Consider the following 23,374-nt stretch of genomic DNA (forward strand, 5'->3'; position numbering starts at 1 on the left):
GCATGATTCAATTAAAATGCTCATGTCTAAGTTGGAGATGTATAATCTTATAGATTCTTAAGTAAATGAACAACCATATCCATTAAGATTAATATATTTGAGGCAAGGACTCCATTAATATACTAAAGATCTTTGTCCCTAATCATGTTCTAGCCAATATTTACATAATAACTTAGAAAGAATAAAACTGTCATTCATACCAAATTCATACAATTGCCAAAACAATGGAAAAAACTATTAATCACTCAATGGCAAGCTAAGCTACTACATTAAAAACCTCAGAAGTCAAAACAGTAGGAGAATATAAAGTTCTGACATCTGAAAACTTAGCAGAAGTACAGGATATAGTAAAAGTAGTTTAAAAAGCAAACTGTGAGGCCAGGCGTAGTGACAGATAACTGCGATCTCAGCACTTGGGAGATGGAAACAGGATGATCAGAAGTTCAAGGCCATCCTCAGCTGCATCACTGGAAGAGTAATTGTTCTCTTAGGAGGACAGGCAAGTGTTTTGTACAACAACAGGATGCATTATACTATCCCTTGTCTGAAATCTGCATTATTTAAATCCTCCTGTATAACTATCTATCCCAACATTTTGCAAACTTAAAGCAACAAAATGCCCTGTTTCTCAATTTTCATGGGTCAAGAGTTAAGCATAGCTTAGCTGGGCCCTTCTGAGTCCTTAAACTTCAACTGAGGTGTCAGCCTGGAAAGATTAAAAATATCATTTAAATTCCTTATTTAGAAAGCATTTTGATACTTTGTTCATTTAGGAAAATACCAGTAACTCCCTCAGAGCCCTCAGTGTCTACAAGCTCTGCAGCCTTGGGTTCTTGGCCAGATTTGCAGTACCAGACATGAGTTTCCTCCTGAGGAGTGGGCCTTCAATCCAAGAAGAAAGTGGTTGGTTATCCTCATAATATTCAAGCCACTATTGCACCCATGGGCATACCTTGCCAGTTTGGCATTATTGTAGCTCACAGTTTCCCAGCTGGAGAAGACTGTTGATGAATTTTCTCCCTAAAAAGGCTGCATAGCAGCTTCAGGTATTTTGAAACCTAGCCAGCAGGGAGGAAGCTTCCAGGTTAATGCCAGTTTGATTTCTTCAAATCTTATAATCAAAGAATGTGGGGTCTTCAGCAATAGGGCCTTACCATCAAGCTCTGGTGGGTACCCTAGAGGACTTATTTTGTCTATGAAAGCCTCCTTTTCATGAATTATTTTAGTCAGGAACAATTTGTTACAAAATTTGATTATTCAGCATTACTGTTTTGTATACAGAACTTCCCTCCTTAAGTAGGCAAGATTTTTATCTTATATAACACTAAAAAATTCTCCCCAGTATACCCTCAAATAGACTATGAAACTATAATATGATTATTAAATGATGTTAAGCACAGTCTTATGCTATGGAGCCTAAGATGTAGTCAGTGATGAAAATATTTCTAAGTGAATAAATGACTTAAAATTCCTAGAAATTCCTGGTTGAATAAAATTTTACAGTGAGTTCAGTGAACAAACAAATCTCAATTTGCTCTTGACTCTCTCCTAAATTGTCTTCAATAAATGTCCATCCAGCCTCTGTTTACTCTAATAGCTATAATTTGTCTTCTTTAAGATAATATTTTATGGCTAACAATTTTTTAAATATTACTTTGACCTTGAGATTAATTCCTAATCTAGAATTGTTTTTAAATAGCTTTATACTTATCATTTTCTATCTTTTCAAGGTTAAATATCTCAAATTTTTATAACTACTTATCTGACCTATTACCATCTGATCTCTCATAACTCTATGAGGCCCTAACTTGCACACAATTTAAAATAATGAGTAAAACAACCTATCTCCTAATGTAGCCTATCATTATGATTGTTATTAGACATATTACACTATGGACCTCTATGTACTGAACTTGAAGTCAAATAAGGTCCCCTAAGTTTTTTCTTTTTCTTGCTTTTTGAGATAGTGTCTCACATAGCCCAGACTGCCAGGCTGGCCTTAAATTTTCTGTGTAGCTGAGGATGGTCCTGAACTTCTGATCATCCTGCTTCCATCTCCCAAGAGCTGAGATCACAGGCATGTGCCACCATGCATGGCCTCACAGTTTGCTTTTTAAACTACATTTACCATATTCTGTACTTAAGTTTTTATATGTCAGAACTTTATATAGTCCTAGTAAATTTCTACTTCTAAGGTTTTTAACATAGTATCTTAGCTTGCTATTGAGGGATTAATAGTCACAGGACCCCAATCTTAGTTGAAGAAATATTGGCAACTGATTACTGCTAGGTGAGGAAGAACTGATCTTCCTAAAACAAGGGACTCTAGATAGGCTGACTAGACCTCAGTGGATGGACTTGCACTAGGGAATGTCTGGGGACACTGACTTGACACAGTGGGCCCTAACACAGATGACAGAGTATATGGGCTCCGGGGTGGGGGGTTGGTATGGGAGGGTGCCAATGGGGACAGGGTTATAAAGATGATTGAGATTGTTTGGAATATTCTGTATGAAATACACAAAAATTCAATAAAAACAAATTTAAAAATAGTCACATGACTACTCCAACCTAAGACAATAGTCACATTTTCAGGAAGATCTATGCTGCCTTCACCTCTGACAAGCTTCCACAAATTCTAAAGATGTCTCACAAAATTTAGGAGAGTCTTGTAAGTATGGTACCAAGATGGACAGGAACCCTTAGAAATAACGTAACTGAATCTGAATAGTGAATAAGAAATACAAAATGAAAGATTGAGACTTGTGGAAGGGCATTAACAAAGTGGCCCCACACTTTAATGGTACTGTAATATGTAACAGTATGTAGTTTTGTTTCCTTGTATGTGGTCGTCAAGTGGCTGCTCTCCTCTGGCTATGGCCACTCTCCTGCTCTCTTAGTTCCCCTGATTGGTCGTCCCGTCCAGACCCTAGGGCTGGTGAGGAGACTGTGTCAGCGGAGCCGCATTCAGACACAGGAGACCAGGTTCAGTGACACAGGTCTGGTTTATTGCAGGAAGGCACAAGCTTATATAGGGGTAGTGGTCTAATCACAGCACAGCAAGTAGTTTAAAGGTGAGTTATCCAAGGGTGGTGATTAGGGAGTGGCAAGCTCTAGGCATTAGTCTCATGATCTGCCAATGGGAGCAAAATGTCACAAGGCATTCCTTGTGGCTCCAGCAGTTGGGCCGTTGCCTCAGGCCTGCTGTATGGCTGTCAATAAGACTTTCACCCTAGGCTCAAGTCTGTCTCCCACACTTGTATACTTTTAATCTCAAAGGTAAACTAGCAGATGGTGTGTCATGCCAGTGAATATAAATTTTTATAGTTATATTTTTACTGAAAGACAGGGAAGCTGGTTTTAAACTTTATAATATAAGCAGGAACTGTGTAGAATTTGAGCTTGGTAGGTCACAGTGACCAAATATAGCTGAGATTTCCAATAGCCTCAGCCTTCAAACAACACAGGCTGTGGTTGGCTGTAGCTTTGACTTGTGCAGGTATGCAGAGGAAGGTTTTGCACTCCTAGCTGATTGTGTTACTTGTTCTTTAATCATGCAATGAACTATACCTAACACGTCAGGCAAGCCTGAGAAGGACATTAAATAATCTCAGGCATTGGGCAGTGGGAAATAGTTGCTGCTTTTCTGTGTTTTGCAAACAGAGCTGTAGAATAGTACTTCAAAATAATGTCAGGTAGCTCTGCACATGCTGTAAAGATACCCTGTATTCACATTGTTACTGCCTGCACAAGGCAGCCTGGATCTGCTGGCTGAAAGTCTGTCTTCTTTATGTTAGTTTAAATTACACTGTAAGACAAAAAGAGAAATATGGAAAAGCTGGTTGTTACATTCATGCAGTTTGTCACAAGCTTTTAAGGTAACCTATATGAATCCAAATGAATTCTGAATCACAAAATTTGGCTACAATTTTAAATTTCATCAACTCAAATTGTGGCTTCACTCATGGATAAGTGGTAGATTTATTCTCAAAAACAAACAAACAAACAAAAAAGTTCTATCATCTTCAGTTGAGAAAAGGAAACAACAGAAGAAACCATTACATAGCTAGAAATCAAGTTTGGTAAAAGAGCCAAAAAGGAAGTAAAATGGACTGAAGATAATCTCTATTATTATGACCAGTACAGCGTATGCATGAGAACAACCACAAGAAAAGCTACTCAGCTAAAATAGCAACGAGGTCTCCTTAGAGTAAAATCAACCTCTGATATGTATTTGACAGACAGGAAGAACAGATAGCAATCTTGAAATACATCTAGATCCAGGAAATATATTCAAGTCCAACTGCTCTGAAAGAGGCTATTACAAAAGGAGAAAATATTCCGCTACAAGATAAAAAAATGATCACGCTATAATGTCTACCAAAGAACTAAACACAAATTCCTAGAAAGCAGACTAAGTGTCTTCCTCCAGAGGATCCAGAATACTGAATACTGTGGGGACATGGTAATTATATTACAATAAATTCACAGTAAGAACAATTGGGAATCTCTTGTGAGGACAGTACATTTATACAAAGCATGCATATAAAATCTGGATAAGTTAGAGACGAAGATTAATATAAAATACTCAAAGAAAGTATTGGGCAAACTCTGGCCCTAAGATGAAGGGAAGGCAAGATGAAATATGTAACAGGGAACCAGGCAAAGTGATAATAGATCAAGGACTCTCGATCTAGATCCAGATGTTAGACTGGGAGAATTCACCACTGGCAAGATTATTTAATCTCAAGGAAGTAAGAATGAGTATAAGACTGATTTGAACAAAGGATGCTATCAACAAACTTAACTTGGAATATATTTACTTCATGTCTTTTACTATGAGAGACACTGCAAGGAAAAGAACTGAAGGCATTTGTTAGGAAAACACAGGCATGGACAAAGAAACAAAGTCTAAGAAAAGAAGGTACACCATTGCAGCAAATAATGCTAAATTAACCTGTGAGAAAATTAAATCAAGCATCCAAAAACCATCTGCTGATACTGGGTAAAGTAAAATTCAAGGGCTTATATTCTTTGCACTTTTGCTTCAGGTGTTTGAAGTTTTGTTCATTCACAAAGTCAAATGGAATCCACTTCTGTATTGACATAAATGTTTAAGTTTTAATTCTTTTGGAATTTTTATCTTTGAAATTTAATTTCTACATAAAAAGTTGTTAATGGGAAATGGCTAATAGTTTAATTCAGGGCATCTCTAAATTTTAAAGTCTTATAAATAAAACATGCTTTCTGTACTTCATCTCATTGAAAAATCTTGAAAAAAAAATTGCCATGCAAAAAAGAATAGTTAGGGGCTTGGGAGATGGCTCAGTCTATAAAGTACTTGTTCTGGAGATTTGAGATCAGGTCTCTGTTGAAAGCTGGACTCTGTGGTGTGCCTATAATCCCAGTACTGGAGAGGTGGAGAAAGGTGGATCCTGGGGACTTGTTAGCCAGCAAGTCCAGCTGAATTGGTGAGTTCCAAGTTAAGTGAAGGACCCTATCTAAAAAAATAAAGTAGAAAGAAATTGAGGAAGCTATCTAATGCTGACCTCTGGCCTCCATAGGCACACATGCACATGCATATGCACATGCACACATACAAAAATGTGCCAAAAAGAAATAAAATATAGCCATATAGCTATTTTGGAAGTTGATACTAAATATTATACGAAGTGGGAAATAGAATAGGAAATGAGCATTAAATGTAACTCAAAATGGGCTTAAACTTATTTCACATACTAATCTAACTCATTTCAGAACCACTGGGGTAAGTCTTATACTACCCACCCTGATCTAGAAGGATGCACAACAGTGCAGAATACGATTACTGAAATGACACCCTCATGAAGGTCCTAAGAGACTGCTGGCCTCATTCTTTCTAAAACAGAAGCAAGAGATACGAGAAAAATTATTCTATCTGTTGCTTTTAATTATTGGTACAATTGTACTTTTAATCTGTGCAACAAAAACTAGTTGCTATGAATTTAACATTAGCTCTCATCAGCTGACTTTCCAATCTGATGGATAATGCAAACAAACAAAAAGTCATATATAAAGTCAAGAGTGTTAACTTTATTTATTTATTTATTTATTTAAACTAAAAGTTAATTTTTACATAATATTTGGATATTCCTAAATTAAGGTTTAGAAGACAACCAAAGAAAGGTTTAGGGATGCTAATCATTCATGCACAGAATCATAGTATCAAAGAAAAGTAGATTTTAAAGCCTAATATTAGGTGACTAAAGTGCTACAGACTGGAAGTCCCTCCAACAAGACTGGTCTCTTCAAGTGTTTTAAGTTCAGTGAACTGTTAACGCTACCCGGCATTAGTGGTTGCATAAACTAATTTCAGCTGGCATAAGCTCTCACATAAGTATGCAAAAGCACAGGGTGCGGCTCACATTAGAATGCGACGATGGCACACTTCCGGGACACAAGACACACAGGGCATGAATCTGAATGCCTCTGGCACCCACAAAGTCTCAGTCACTGCTTCTCTATTTTGATCAGTAAATCTCTCTTCTTTCCTTTTTAAGACAGCATTTCACTAAGTAGCCCAGACTAGCTTCAGACTTGTGATCCTCCTGCCTCAGGTTCCTAAGTGCTGGGGAAAAGTAATCTTATAATACCATACATGGAAGGAAAATAAAACTAACTTTCTAAGTATAAATCTTTCATCTTAATCTACTTCCTTGTAGTTAAGTTCCAGCAGCTTACTCAAAACTAATTTTTAAAAAGAGATGAGGTGAAAATAATTTAAAGTTAGGTAAGGGCTTAAGAAAAATGTTTTGGGGGCTGGAGAGACGACTCAGCAGTTAAGAGCACTGGCTGCAATTGCAGAAGTCCCAGGTTTGGTACCCAGGATCCACATGAAAGCTAACAATTGTCTGTAACTCCAGTTCCAGGGGATCCAACATCCTCTTTTGACGTTGGTGGGCATTGAACAACATGAATGCACTTACATATATGCAGGCAATACACTCATACACATAAAATAAAAATAAATAAAAAAATTTTAAAAACAGAAAATGTTCTGGTTTTTTTTCCTTTTATTTTATTTTATTTTATTTTTACTTTATGAGTCTTTTGACTGCATGTATGTAAGTGCACCTGTGCACACAATGCTCAGAGAGGCCTGAAGAGGGCATTGATTCTCTGGAACTGGAGTTATGGGTGGCTGTTATCTGCCATGTGGGTGCTGAGAACCAAACCCGGGTCCTCTGCAAGAGCAGCCAGTGCTCTAAATTTCTGAACTATCTCTCCAGCCCCTGTTCATCTTTTCTTAATGTAGGTGCAGGAAAAACTACAAAATATCATTGATCATGAGAAAATGTGAGTCAATATGGTGGAAAGGAAATGAAAATATAAGAAAGAAATCAATTTTAATAATACTCTTTCCATCACAAAAAAAGATGACAAAGGATTCCTTGTGTTATGGATATTTTATAGCTAAACCTAGATGTTTTTATCTAATCCTAGATAATACATAGGCATCTACATGAATATGAAAATCTTAAGATGAAAAATATTAATAAAAATGACTAAGAAAAACAGATTTGCCTTCTAAATATGTATGCACTGGCATAATCCTTAGGGAATATGTGTTTCTGAACAATAAAATGTCAGATTTATCATTTACCCTTAAGGATGACAAATCAAGAAAAGATCTACTTTTATATAGTACAAATGAAAAAAGTAGAAAAACTGGAAGCATCCATTGTGGCCACACTGCAAATCACTGTGGTTGTCTGGGTCTACCCTTGCAGATAAAATTGTGCTGTTTAACATCTCAGCCCTCTGTAGGCATGGATTTAAAGCTGGATGAAATTACCGTACTATCCCATTGCAACATTTCTATACACATAAATGTACAGTTTATGGTATGTCTGACCAAGACACACAATGAAAGTGTTTTAAAGCACATTATATAACTTCTGATTAACCTATAGAAATTGTCACCTCTCTCCCCTCCCCCACCTCCACTGAGCCATACCCTCAATTTCTCTTTAGAATGTTATATCCCATAGAAATTGGCTGTTAAATTATGAAAATATACCAATGACTTTTGTTTATTTAGTAAATGTTTACTAATTAAAATACCTAGCATTAAAAAGGATTCTTAAAACTCTAGTGCCCCACTGAAATGTATTCACAGAAATACAAAGTGCCCCTTTGTGTAAGAATACCATGTTTATCCATGTTAAAATAAATTCTGGATTTTTTTCTATATTTTCCTATAAAATGATTGAAAAGGAAATAATGTTTCTTTCAAAATGTTATCATGAGGTTTACAAAATTTTTGCCACTCACCTTTTGAGATATCTTCAACTTTTCTACCATAGAAATCATAAAGATATCTGGCTGGTGAATCTAGATTCATTCTCATTGTACAGGCATCTAAAATCTATACAGGATAAAAATAATCTTATTAAGCTCTGGTTAACTAAATATACATTTAAAATGATTTTAGAGAGTTATAAGATATTGCAAAATAAAAATTGATTTATAAAATCCTTCAAATATATTAATTGAAAAAGGGATTAAAATTGTTAGATTTTAAAAAAATATAGACAAGTATTAATAAAAGATAAAAAAGAATGAATAAAGGAAGGAAGGGAAGGAGAAAGGGAGAGAGAGGGAGAGAAAAAAGGGAGGGAGGGAAAAAATGAAAGGGAGAGAGCCATGCAGCAGGTATTAAACTGTTTACTATTTAATACTGAGAATTTTAGAACACAGAGGAATGTTCATATTATTCTTTCTTCTTCCTTCCACATTTTACCATTTATTTTACAGTGAAGAGACAAGATGTCTTTAGCTTTAAGTTCTTTCCAGGATCTTATATAAGCACACCGTCTTTCCTCACTGAACTTGCTCTTCCTTGTTCACCAGTAACTTGTGTCACGAAAGCCTAACTCTCGGTGGATCATGTTTTCCACCTTCTATGCACACTGAGAAGCCTGGAAGAAAGTCACACCTGAATACATCATCACTATACTCATCAGCATCCTCCATGGTCCCTCAGCACTACCAGGTCACTTCTGTTTCATTTCTTTGTTAGTATCTCATTTTCCACAGTGTACATTTCTGTCACCCATCTGTTATTCCACCCAGCTTCCCCTTCCCTTACCACTTCTTTCTCTTCCACAAGGTTAAATGAACTACATAGAGAAAGGACTGAAGCCTCGTCTTCCTTCTGTGAAAACTACAAGCCTACCTCCCGATGCATTCATTCTCTTTCTAGCTCAGTTTTATGACAGGAGGCCCTACTCCTAAGAAATGCAAGCATGATTTAATGATGTTTGCTTTTAGCTTTAAAGCAGTGCTATCCACCATCTCTCTTCTCTCAAGTATTTTTGACTACTACTTCTTTTGTTATTGTGATTAATGGTTATTTCTAGGACTTCTCCAGTAGTTAGCTAATGGTCTCCTGCTTCTACTCTCTGACTTATTCAATTTGTTCTCCACCAAACACTAAAGTCATCTACTCAAAAATCATAAACCTGGTTGTCCTCCATTCCTCTGACTTTTCACTACTTTCAGATGAAATGAGAAAAAGTCTAGAATGATTCCTACAAAGTCACACACCCCAAACATATACCATTGTGGTTTGAACATGAGATATCCTCCCATAGATGCCATGGACTGTTTGCCAGGTGATGGGGTCTTAACAAGTGATGGATTTCTGAGGTTCCAATCTAACCAATTGATCTACTCCTTGATGGACTCATGATTGGTAGGTGGTAAAGTCACAAGTGGAGTCTGGTTGATAGAAGCATCACTGGGGCACATCATGGAGGCAGTATCTTGCCCTAGTCCCTTTCTGTATTCACTTTTTTTTTATCTTCCTATTTACATGAGGACACAGAGATCTTTCATATATATACTGACAAGTCACAAATGGATTTGCCCATCCTTTGGCTTTCATCTCAGCTTCAATCTGTATAGCACCCATTCAGTACTTCCTCTGACACATGCTCCCAGTACCATGTTGTTCTGTCTGACTGTGGGACTCTGGACTGAAATCTCTTAAACCACGAACTTAAAACAAACCTTTCTCATGTTAGGTTATGTTGGGTTACAATGACAGTCTGTCACATATACTAACTTTCTACTCCTGAAACTCATCTTTTCCATTCTTCATGGAGCCTTTCTGTATGCTGTGTTCTCTGAAGGATGGTTTCCCACCATCCTGCCTATCTTCTCTCAGAAGCTTTCCCTCTATCTGCACTCCACATTTAGTAATTATTTTACAGATGTTTTTGTCAATCTCTAAACTAAAAGCTCCATGAAAACACTAATGTAGTAATTTTGCTCATCACTATATCCTGGTACTTGGTAGACATTAGTAGTCATAAGAATATTTTGGGTTAAGGAAAGAATGCAATTTAATATACATTATTTCTAACTTAGCTCATTTAATCATTAATGTTATATTTTATAAAGGTTCATAAAATTTGCTTATAAAATTTCTGACCAATTTTATAAAATCATTTTAATCATTAATGTTATATTTTATAAAGGTTCATAAAAGTTGCTTATAAAATTTCTGACCAATTTTATAAAACATTTTAATCATTAATGTTATATTTTATAAAGGTTCATAAATGTTGCTTATAAAATTTCTGACCAATTTTATAAAATCATGCTATAACTAAAGAATGGATTCCAGAATTTTTTTTCAAATAAAAATAATACATTTTAGTACCAGTATGGTACTGGTATACTATCCTTAGGAAATAAAGTGAGATGATCTGTTCACACCTGTAGCAATGCTGTTGGTTGCCTACCCAATATCCAATCTCTATCACATCTTTGTTATATATACACTATTGGTTTGTTTGGGGATTTACCCTTTCCCTTCTGACTCAAGGAAGGCTACAGTTACCTTGTCTGGTCAGTTACTTATTGTAGCCCCATGTCCATTGACAAAGAATGGGTTAGGAATGGATTTGTAACCCAGTTTAAGCCAATGAGAAATGAGAAGGAACTTCCGGGAAAGGCTTATTTATCCGTTTGGAGAAAGTATTCCTTTTCTGTGTCTGGACTGTTGCACCTTGCTGAACAGCCGTCATCTACCAATACTGGAAAATGCTCAAAATCCAGAGAACCAGGCTGAAATCCTGTCATGCCATGCTTAGAGTTAGCTCTGGATTTCTTATTCCTTATGTCTATTTGAGCAAAGAGTCTCTACTATTTGAAGCTAAAGTCGTGTACTGTTAAAAAGAAATTCAAGGAGCAAGATACATGAAAACTGACTTAACTAACTTAGGGCAATATTTGTCCAGCAAATAGATTACAACAGTAATACTATGTGAATCTATGAAGCACACCATTTAATTGGGAATCCAGAGAAGAACATAGAATAAATTTAGCAAGCAGAAAACTGTGAAGATGAATGGATAATTAAGAAGTAAATTCCTTGAATTGCTAAAAATATTTCACCTTTGGCAATTAATTGTAGATACTCAGTAGAAAAGAACTTTATTAAGAATCTTTTGACAAAGCATCCATTTCTACAGAATTTTTCTGCTAACTTAAAGTGGCCAAATAGGTTATAAATTTTCAAAAACTAAATATATACAATAATATAAATCTCTGCTGAGGCTAATATTTTACAAGTTAGATTCAGAAGTATGATCATTATTTTAACCTGAAGAAACAGAAGATTAGATTGAATTTGTACTCAATATGAAGTAACTTGAAGGTTCTTTTCTGAACAAATCCTGGAAATAACATTTGCTGAGCTATTCTTTGTCTTATTCTCATAAAGTTTGATGATAAAGAATAGGCTATTTGCTCTTACTAGTATTGACTATGAATAACTACACTAAGATCAACTATTTCTTGTCAAACTGTGTTTTGTGATACTATTGTACTTTATATGAAAATATGAATGAGAAATAGATAATGGAAAGATTTTCTAATCAATCAATACATACTCCTTGTTTTTTAATTGATAGTTTAAGTATAATTAAACATCCCAGATTATAAATATAATCATTCTTATTTTTATTATTTTTAGAATATGTTATATTGATCTTGATTCCCATGAAATAAACTATATTATTTTAAGTTTTATTTTAATAGCTATATTATTTTAAGTCTGAGCAAGCAGAAAAATGTAAGCACTGGTATTAGTAGCACCATAGTCAAGACTGAGAGTATTTCCATCACCATTTCTTATGCTCCTGCCCAATGGCAACTCACTGCATGACCACAGGCCACCTATGATTTCTGTCATTAGACAATAATTTTACCTTTTCTACAAATTTCTTAGTGCATAATATTTTATAACAGGCAGCTTCAATTTCCTTAATTATTTTTCCTTTATATTGCTGAAGAGCATTCCTTCTTGAATACAGCACAATTTATTTATACAGTCATCAATTGATAGCCTTTTGGATTATTTCTAGTTGGGGGTTATTATAAGTAAAATTACTGTGAACATTGATTAGAAGTCACTGATAACACACACTGTTTTTCCTGGCATCTGACTTGACATGGGATTATTAGAGTGTAAGGTGAATTTGTTTAATTTCATGCAAACTGTCAACTGTACTGCAAAGTCGCTGCATCATTTTATGTTCTCATCTGCTAAAGCTGAGATTTGCCATTGCTCCACATTTTTACCAACACTTGGTATGTTCTGTGTTTTGTTTTTTTTTTTTTTTTAATGTAGGCCACTCTAATATGTGTGAAGAGGTAAGTCATTATGGATTCAATTTACACATCCTCGATGATATAGAAAATCTGATTTTTTTTAAAAAGTGTTTTTGAAACAGAGTCTCTCTATAGCTCCAGCTGGCCTGGAACTCACGATGTGGACAGATCTCATAGAGATGCCTCCCAAATGCTGGGATTAAAGGCATGTGTCACACCTGGATTTACTGGGTATTTTTGACTAATTTCTGTGACTTTAGCAAAATGTCTTGTTCAAATCTTTTGACCTTTCAATTTGTTTCTGCTATTAAGTTTTCAGTGATCTAAATACAACCTCAGGGAATGTGGCTTAATTTTTTTATTTTTTGATGCCATTTCCTGAGAAGTTTTCAATTTGGATAGAGTCCACCTAATCACTTTTTGGCTGATGTATTTTCTATATTAAAAGCCTCTGTCTATCCAAGTAAATAGACAAAGCTCCCCATGTTTTCTATAAGAACTATTATACTTTTAATTTTTTATGATAAGATTTATGATTGATTTTAAGTTGCTTCTGTGGTAGTATAATTTCTCATGTGTGTGTGTGTATGTGTGTGTGTGTGTGTGTGTGTGTGTGTGTATGTTCATAAAACATGGGAAAGATTCTGTCTCAGTTGAGATAAATGTACTTGCATTAAATTTCCACTGGTATTTATTTGTCAGACTATCTTTTCTCCCATTGAGCTGAAATAATAAAGATTATTTGCTCACATACATGTGGTTTATTTCTTATCTCTGTTTCTTTGTTCTTTATGTGTATGCCTAACTCAATAGCATTCTGTCATAATTAATCTAGTATTACAGAATGTATTGATCTAAGGTAGTATAAATGTCACACTATTCTTCCTAAAGGAAGAAGGATATGTCATTTTCAACAATATTGATAGTCTAGAGGACATTATGTTAAGTAAAATAAGTCGGGTGCAGAAAGACAAATTTTGCACGATCTTACTTAAATATCAATTCTAAAGAAGTCAAAATTACATAAGCAGAGAGCACAGGAGAACTGAGGAGGTATTAGTCAAAGGATACAAAATCTTATTTAGGAGGAACAAATCCAGAGATCTATTGACTTTAATGGTGAATATAGTTAATACCAATGTGCGTATGCTTGAGGCATGGGAGGTAATGCATAGGTTAGAAATTCTGTACTTTACAAGTTTCAAAACCTCAATTAGTCTGTTAAAATACACAGTTTTATTTATCAGTTTTAGAAATCATAAAAACAAAATTAATAGCAGTTGAGAATAAAACGGTGCTTATCAGCAGATGGAGACGGTAGAGAAGAGAGAGAGAGAGAGAGAGAGAGAGAGAGAGAGAGAGAGAGAGAGAGAGAGAGACACACACACACACACACACTCGGCTGGCTAGAGAGAGAGAGAGATTTGATCAAGGGTACTCAATCTCAGTCAGGAGTAAGAATTTCTTAGTGCCATTGAACAGTACAGTGACTAGAGATAATTGTGGACCATATATCCAAGAAGCTAAAAGAAAACAATCTAAATAATATTTCTTCCTTAAAGGTAAAATAGAACTTCCCAGGATGTCATGTAGACCTGGAATTTGATTTTCGGAGAGTTTTTAATTATAAATTTCATTTCTTTAATACATACAGAAAATTTTCAGATTTTTTTTATTTTCTTCAGTGTCAATAATTGTAAAATATGTCATTCTAGGAATTCTTTCACTGCATTTAAATGATCAGTTTATTGATGGTACTGATAATACTACACATCCATCTTTTTCATAGCTGAAATATCTGTAGTTATGATGATGCTTCTTTCACTGCAGATAGCGATGGTGTTTTCCGTCCCTCTTGGTCAGAAGTGCCAATGTGAACAATTTTACTGATGTTTTCAAAGAGCCATCTTCTATTTTTTCAGATTTTTTTTTGTATAGCCTGCCATTTTCTCTTCCACCAATTTCTACTCCTTATTACTTTCTTCCTTTACCTAACTTCTTTTTTATTTTGGTCTTTTTGAGGCAGGTTCTCCTCTTGCCCAAGAAGGCCTTGGAACTCACCATGTAGGCCAAGTTTACCTTAATCTCACAGATTACCTATCTTTGCCTCCTGAGCACTGGGATTAAAGGCATGTGCCACCACACCAGTTACCTAATTTTAAGTAAAAATATCTCTTTTTATTCTAGGTTTTTATGATGAAACATTAGATGTTCAATTTTAAACACTCCACCTTTTTAAAAGTATTAGTATTTAAGCACTGCTGTTGTGGCTTGGATATGAAGTACTCCTCTGAAACACTCGTGTATCAGGGTCTTTGTCTTAAACTGCTGACACAACTTTGGGAAATTCTGGAAAGCTCATTTGAAAGAGTTTGCTTTGAGAAGCCGCCCAAGGAATGCTGAATACATAGGGATGCTAGGAAAGTTTTCCTGGGCTTAGCCACCCAGGTACTCAGAGGCCATTGCAGCCATGGTCCAGGGGGAACCAGATGTTACTGGAGCTGTTAGCTGACCTTAAACACTATCTGTGTGATTCTGGTTTTGAAGGCACAAGGTATAGAAAAGTTTTGGGGTAATTGAGGTTTCCACCCAGAAAGAAGGCCTGGCATTTGAGGCAATATGTGATAGGTCTGAGTCCCTGAAGGCAGCCCCCCAAAAGGCAACATGTGAAGCTACGAAGATGAAGTCTAAGCTGTAGTGGAGGCCCCAAGAAGGTGAAAGTGCTAGGAAAGTGAATTTCTGCTGCGAAAAACTGCAATGAGTGAAGCCATCATAGGAGAGAGGCAATGCGGGCTTCTGTTCCCTAAGAATGTCTTTATTTTGCCTTCATTTCACTTTATATGAAATTCTAAGGTGATCCTTTTTTAAGCACTTCGAGGATGCTTTTTTCCAGACTTGAACACTGTTGTTGTCTTGTGGCTTGCATTGTTTCTGACAAGAAGGCAGATTTCATTATCCTTCCCCACCCTTGCAGTAGTTGTTTTTAGATACTCTCCACCCCTTTCTCTCCGTCCTCCCACTCCCCAGGGCTTTGAAATACTGTACAAGTTCTCTATCAATGAGCTACATTCTTTTTTTTTCTCTTTTTCTTTATCATTGTTATAACAATGTGATTTGTGCCCTTAGTTTAACATTTCCACTGGTAAATGTTCATTGAGCTTCTTTGATCTGTGAGTTGACAGTTTTCATGAATTTGCAAAAAATTTGTCCATAATTACTTCGAACACTTCTGTCCCTTGTCAGTCTTTCTAAGCACTAGGTGTGTGCATGTTAGACTTCTTGGTGTGATTTCACAAGTGGGTGACATTGCACCATTTTTTAGCTTTTCCTTTTTTTAATATACCATTTTGGATTCTTTTTATCCTCCTATTTTGAAGTTTGCTGATCTATTCTTTAATGTCTAATTTGCTGTTAAACTCATTCAACTTGCTTTCTTTTCATTCCTTTTTCTTCTTTCTAGTTTTGAGATGATGTACTTTTCTTTTTATTTATTCTTTTACATTTTCACACACATTCATATAAAATGTTCTTTGATTTAAATCCCCTCTTTTGTCTCTTTTATCTCCTTCCCCCTTCTACAAATTCCTTCTCCTTCCCAGGCTCCCCTCCTACTCTCATGCCTTTTCTGCTTCCCTCCCTCCCCCCTCATTTAATTAGGATTGCCTTCGTGAGCAGGGGTGGGGGTTGTTTCCTTCAGTGGGGGCAATCTACCAGTGGTTACATCAGTGAGAAATATGATTCCCCCTCCCTTTGAATTCTTATAACTCCTCTAATGAAGGGTAGGGCCTCATGAGCCCCTCCCCCATCTATGATGGAGTGATCATGGAGATGGTCTTGCATAGGTCTTATGCAAGTAGACGCTGCTGCTATGAGTTCAGGGGTGCAACAGCCTGGCCATGTCCAGAAGACAATATTTCACAGCACTCCTCCATCTTTCCAGCCCATACAGGCTTCCCACCCCCTCTTCTGTGATGTGCCCTGAGCCTTTCCTTTAGTTCATTTTTTGGCTTCCATTTCTTTTCACATTATACTTATATTTTTCTTTAATTTGTTAATCATATAATGGGCTTTAAAGGTTCCTTTTCTGTTAACTCTATTTTGATGTCAATTATATTTCTCCTGGTCTCCCTGTTTTAGGCTCTTCATGAACACTCTGTAAGTTCAATAAGTTCTCCCTCCAACTGGTCAGAATGCTAATGTCTCATCGCCCTACACCTCACCTCTCCAGCTGTTTCCCCATCCTCTTGCTTTTCTCTCACTGGTAATTGTGGAATTCACACTACATGTGAGCAGCTTAATATTTGGTCACTCACATAAAGAGGCAAAATGGACATTTTAGGAATTCTTCTCCTCTTTCATGTTACTGCTCTACAAACTTCCAGCCATTTCAGCCTCTCAGAAATTCAAGTTTATGTAGTTCACTGTGACCTTCTTGAATTCCCCTCTCTACACTGGTATGACAGCTACTTCCAGGTGCAGAGGAGGAGCCAACTGTAGGACCCACTTCAATTTCCCCCTTTTTAAAATTTTTTTAACTTTATTTATTATTTTGATTTTATGTGTATGAGTGTGTTGCCTGCATGTCTGTGAGCGCACCCGTGTCCTCCAATGCCACGGAGGTCAGAAGAGGGCTTCGGATGCCCCTAGAACTGGAGTTAAGGACCGTTCGTAGCTGCCATGTGGGTGCTGGGAATCGAACCCGGGTCCTCTGCAAGAGCAGTCTTAACTGCTCTTAACTACTGACCCATCTCTCCAGCCCCTCAATTTCCTCCTTTTCTCAGGCATTATACTGATGTTTCCTGTTTCCTAATATCTAAAAATAACTGCCTTTGTCCACTCTTTCAATTGTTTCATATTGCCGACTTCATCTAATACTAGCTATTCCGTTTCACTGAAAACAGATATGCTTATGTTAAATCATTTTTAAATAAGGACATTTGGGGGATTAAAAAATAGGAAAAAGTGTATCAAAAAATAACCAAAAATTACTTTTTAAAATAATTAGTAGGTGTAGAGGCAATATGATTTCATTTCGATTAATCTGCTTTAGAATTTATTCAAAATGCTGTCTCCTGAAAAATCAAAGTATTAGGCCAGGCATGATGATGCACACCTTTAATTCTAGCAGAGGAAGCAGAGGCAGACAGATCTCTGTCAGACTGAGGTCAGCCTGATGTACTTTGGGAGTTCCAGGCCAGCTGTAGTTATAGGGAGACCCTGCCTCAAAAATAAACAAAAACAAAACAAAACACAAATCAAAGTAGTTTCTTATTTTTATAAATTAACAGAGAAAATGTATAACCACCACTTCAGTAATGATGGCAAAAGTTGAAATTCTCACATCGTCCACAATTTAATCTTCATATTTATGTTTATGTCCTTAAATATGAAAATGTATTACATGCATAAAATGCACATCAAAGACAAAACAACCTTAAACCCAGCATTCAGGGGACAGAGACAGGTAGATCTGTGAATTGGAGGCCAGTCTAGTCTACACAGCCAGCTTCAGGCCGGCCAGGGCTACAGGGAGATCTTGTATTAAAAACAAAAACAGGGGCTTGGAGAGATGGCTCAGGGGTTAAGAACACTGGTTGTCCTTGTAGAAGACCCTGGTTTGAATCCCAGCACCCACATGGCAGCTAACAACTGTCTGTAGCTCCCAGTTCCAGGGGATCCGACAGCTTCTTCTGTCCTCTGCGGGCACTGCACAACACGGGTTCACTTACCTATATGCAGGCAATGCACACATACACATAAAATAAAAATAATAAAAAAATTTTAAAGAAAACAAAACAAAAAACAAAGAAATTTAAATAAATAAATAAAACAACCTTAACAAAAGAAGATGAAAATAATGTTTATCTTCTCAGCTTTAAAATTTTTTTTATTATTTTTATTTTATGTGTGTGAGTGTACTACCTGCATGTATGTGAGTGCACCCCTATCATGCAATGCCAGTGCAGGTCAGAGAAGGACGTTGAATCCCCTGGAACTGTAGTTATATATGGTTCTTAGCTGCCATGTGGGTGCTGGAATTTGAACCCGGGTCCTTTGTGAGAGCAGTCAGTGCTCTTAACCACTGAGCCATTGCTCCAGCCCCCCTTTCAGCTTTAATATAATGTTTATGTTTGCATTTTCCCACAAATAATACTAAGAACTGTCCTTGCCTGTCATCAGTAAATAAATCTCTAGAATGGAAATTCTCATCTGCTTTACTTTTCATTGAGGAAACTAATATTTCTGTTTTTCTTAGAATTTTATTTGAGAAAAAAATCTTACTAATAAATAATTGCTTGAAATATTCTAAAATAATTATATAATTTTCAAATTCACAATAAATTGAAAATGACAATTGGCTACTTATAGTCTGTTGAGAATAACTGTTATCAAATTCTATATTTTAAAAAGTATGCCCTCATGTTTCAAAATCAGATTTTTACCTCTAGATTTTTAAATGATAATAGTGTCAAGGAAATGTCCCTCATATCTTGTAAAAAGCTCTTAAAATTTTCTAACATACTAATTATGCATGACCTCCCCTGTCAGACTCCATGTTCAGCATCCTTAATCAAATTCTGTTATTCCAGGTGCTTCTTTTTCAATCTTTTAACAATTCTCTAAATTATTTTGCAAGCACTATTGGAAAACTCTCTGCTAGTGTAGTTACTGGTTTTATACGTGTGACCATTATACACCCTATCATTACATTTTCAATGGAATTGGGCCTTTCTTAAATTTAAATTTTTTTCTTAATTTTTTTGTTTAAGCTTATTGAATTCTTTTTCAAATTAATAATTGCTGAAAACAATAGAAGTCAGGACTTTCCTATGGTTTAAAGAAAGATATCTCATAAAATCTACTATTTGTATCTTGACACTTATTCATAGTTCCTTCAGTTCTTATATGAATATTCAGTGATAGCATGGAAGGTAATTATAATAAAATATGTCTACATATGAATGTGAGAGCATACTTCCTACACTAAATTACCCTTTGGCAGATTTGTAGATGTTTTCATTCCTGATTTCTGAATTCCACATATTCATACTATTCTAGAAAGTTGCTATGTAACTTCCCACCATCCTTTGTTTTCCTCTCTCACATTGTTTTCTTTCTTTTAAACTACAATGAGAAGCATAGAAAATCAAATAAGAAAGGACAGTATGAAAAGTCAATGCTTTCACACAAAGAACTCCTAAATGTTTGCAGAGATATATATGTTTACAAAGATCTGTGTATCATACACCTTACAGAAAAATATCAATCTCATGGCCCCCACAAGTGTTTACACTTTTAGGTATCAGTTAAAAACAAAATTATTGAAAATAAAGAGGCATCACTTAAGTTCTATAACACTAGCACCAGGGTTCTCAGATCTTAGTGAGGCTAGAAATCATCTGAAAATATTTTTTTAAATGTAGATCACCCAGCTTGATGCTGAAGGAATTCTCAACTCAATAGGCTTGGAGTGGAATGAATTTTTATACTAAACTCAAACAATTCTAATGCAGATGTTCTGTGAGCCATACTTTGAAAATACTACAGACTGCATGCAGGAAACATCCAATACCACCAGATTACATAAGGAAGTATTCTGTTCTTGTTCAATTAACCTGTACTGTTTTTACATTATTATGTGTGGAATAGAAAGAGATTAAAATTATTATTTATATAAAAACATTATAAACATCAAATGAAAGGTCGACACTTGGCTTCTTTCCTTTAAAGAAAAAGAAAAAACCCCAAATAAGGGAAGATAACTAAGTTGTGTATAATTCAGCAAAAAATTGAAACTTAAATCAACAAACTCATCATATTACAAAACCTTAGAAAGGATCAGGAATTTGAGATATGAAGCCCTGGCAAAACTGGGCCAAAATCAGGCTGACTATTCTACAAAAAGCTGCTAACCTCTCCATGCCATTCCCTTCCCTCACAGCAAGCATTCAGGCAATTATTTTATAATAAAAAAAAAAAAAAGGAAAGGAATTTTCCTCTGAAAATCGTTCAAAGAAACTGGGAATCAGAGGTACCAGGGAGAGCTAAGAGTGAAGGTGGTTTACTGAAACAAAGGGAGTTGAATAAAAGCTAACACATAACCTCCTTCTCCACTTGACTACCAGCTTGCTAAAGTAGGCAGACGCCGTCTCGTGAAAGAGACAAAAGACATACAGACACTGATAATATGGATTTTATTCAAAGAAAAAGTCCAGAAAGAACTCTTCAAGAAAACCCATCCCTTAACAGGCATATTTGTAGTCACAAGAATTTTAGCTCACTTTTGAGTTCATTATTTGCAATTACTAATAGAGGATTAATTCATACTAAGATGAAATTGTATACTAATATAAAACATTAATGCTTGCCATACAAGAGTAAGGACCTGAGTTCAGATAAAGCCAAACATGATAGCATGCATCTGTAATCTCAGCACTCTAAAGGCAAGATGAGAAGCAGTAAGTGACAGGCGTATCCCTGAAAGCTTATTGGCCAGCTATTCTGGAATACACAGTGGCAAACAAGAGACCCTGTCTCAAACAAGGTAGAAACCTGGGATCAACACCCAAGGCTGTTTTTTGTGGGGTTTGTTTTGTTTTGTTTTTTGTTTTTTGTTTTGTTTTGTTTTTGATCTCCACATGCATTCTGTGGCATGTACTAACATACACACACATACACACACACACACACACACACACACACACACACACCCTCACCATTCATACATTCACACACAGGGGGTTATGTCTTAAAGGAGAGGGAAGAGTAGGACATGGGTAAAAGGAAAATAAAGAGGGAATATACTGTGATAGAAAAGGTTTAAGCAGGAAGGGTGGTGACAGAATTGGGGAGACAGGGTGCATGGGGTGCATGGGGAAGTATTAACCAAACCAAGAGAGGATTAAAAAGCCACATTGAAACCTACCTTATTGTCCAAATAAACCATGTAAAAGAAAGATTGAGGGGAGTTAACCTGTCTGTTAGATTAATGCTGCTCTCAGAAGCAGTGGGTTGCTAAATAAAACTTCAGTCCCAGGAGTGGGATATCTCTGTAGAAATTGGTGATGACCCAGAGGCCTCCAAAAAATACAGACTCTTGTCAGTCCTATTAGTTGTCCACCAGAATTGAAGGATAAGACCGTAATGCTGATGACACCACACACCTCAGTTGCAAGATAGAAACATACTAAAATTGAGTGGGAAGCGTCTTTCTTGCTTCCTAGCTTTGAAAGTCCCAGAAGGTGTTATGCAGGCTGTTAGTGGGGAGAAAAGGCATCATTGGTCCTACCCAGCTGTGAACCCTATGAACAAACAAATAAACAAAACCAATCTGCTAGCCTAGATGTGCCCACCTGTGTAATAGTGGCACAGCAACTGTTATGGAGGTAGCCAACTGCCCTCTGATTGGATTTGAGGTCTCCTTCATGAGAGGGAAACTATACTTAGTGCTGTAAGCCTGGTTAACAACTCATGCCTGGGGATCTCAGGTGGGGGAACCAAATGGGGGAACTTACTACTATTGTTTAACTAAATTAACATAGTATTAAACTGCCTTCTAAATATGTACGTTAATACCCATAGAAAAGCTGTCCTGTTAGCCTCAATCAGAGAAGCCTCTCTTTATTTTGAACAGTGGTAAATGCAGAGACTCATTGATGTCCAACATGCTGAAAACAAGTGACAGCTGAAGGCTCAGACCTAAATGAGACATTTATATTACTCCTTCTAAGGCTCAGAGAATATTGTAGAAGAGGGGGTGGGAAGTCTATGAGAGCCAGAAGATAGGGTGAAAGGTAGTGAAACACCAGCCTCTACAACTCAGTACAGCCATTGTAATCATGAACTCACAAGTACTGCAGTTGCCTGCACTGGGCTGCCACAAGACAGGCACTATCAATAATCAATCATGGAAGGGGTAGGGACTCACAGAGCCATACATTTTGCTAAACTGCTGGCTATTAATAGCTTCTGTGAGAAGGGAAATCATTGTCTCTAGTTATGTGCTCTCTATGGTACCTACGTGGTTCCAACAGATAGCTTCAAACCCACAGTCACTTGGATGGTCTTGGTTATCTAGTGGACCACAAAACAAAACAAACAAACATGAACATGAGAAAGAGATTTGTAAAGAAGAGGGGTGGACATATGGTAACAGAGAGTTAGGAGAGGATTGGGGATGAAAGTGGACAGTATGTAAAAGGTACATGTGTGAAATTGTCAAATAACAAGTGTAATTAATAAAAAAGTTTTAACATAACAAATCTCCCAGGCAAAAAAATTAGAAATTTATTTCTTAAGCTTTACACATAAAAGTAGAAATTTTAGAAAATCAGAGCAGTAAGAATGATCAAAGAGGACTCTGCCAAAGAAATAATCAAACAAAATTCTCAGTGGAGAAAGACGTGACTTTTCATGGTGAAAAGATACCTTGAGTGAGTCACCAGCAATGTGAGTAAAAAGGTATTTCACAAGATCTCAAAAAGAAAAAAGAATTACCTTCTGTAATTTCATTATTTGGAAGCAAAAACATGTGAAATGTGTGCACAAGAGAGTAAATGAATACAGAGGAAAGCTTGGGAACTAGGAAAGAGGAACTTGAGAGAAAGGAAGGATAGCTAGGTTGGTGGAAATGAGAGAGAAGACAGATCACAAAGGACAACCACTGCACATTGGAGCAGGGGACAAGGTCAGCTTCACTGTTTTGTTCATT

General features: G+C 36.3%; 1 protein-coding gene across 1 annotated transcript in view; it reads right to left on the reverse strand.

Annotated features, from left to right (window-relative positions):
* Dcdc1 (doublecortin domain containing 1) overlaps window positions 1–23,374 on the reverse strand; it is a 469,865-nt gene that overhangs the window by 424,919 nt on the left and 21,572 nt on the right. Inside the window, 1 exon segment of the mRNA XM_008851730.2 lies at window positions 8,314–8,407. Within this exon segment, the coding sequence (XP_008849952.2) occupies window positions 8,314–8,407 (94 nt within the window).

This window comes from Nannospalax galili, unplaced genomic scaffold, assembly GCF_000622305.1.
Source record: "Nannospalax galili isolate Female #2095 unplaced genomic scaffold, S.galili_v1.0 scaffold11, whole genome shotgun sequence".
Classification (NCBI taxonomy): Eukaryota; Metazoa; Chordata; class Mammalia; order Rodentia; family Spalacidae; genus Nannospalax; species Nannospalax galili.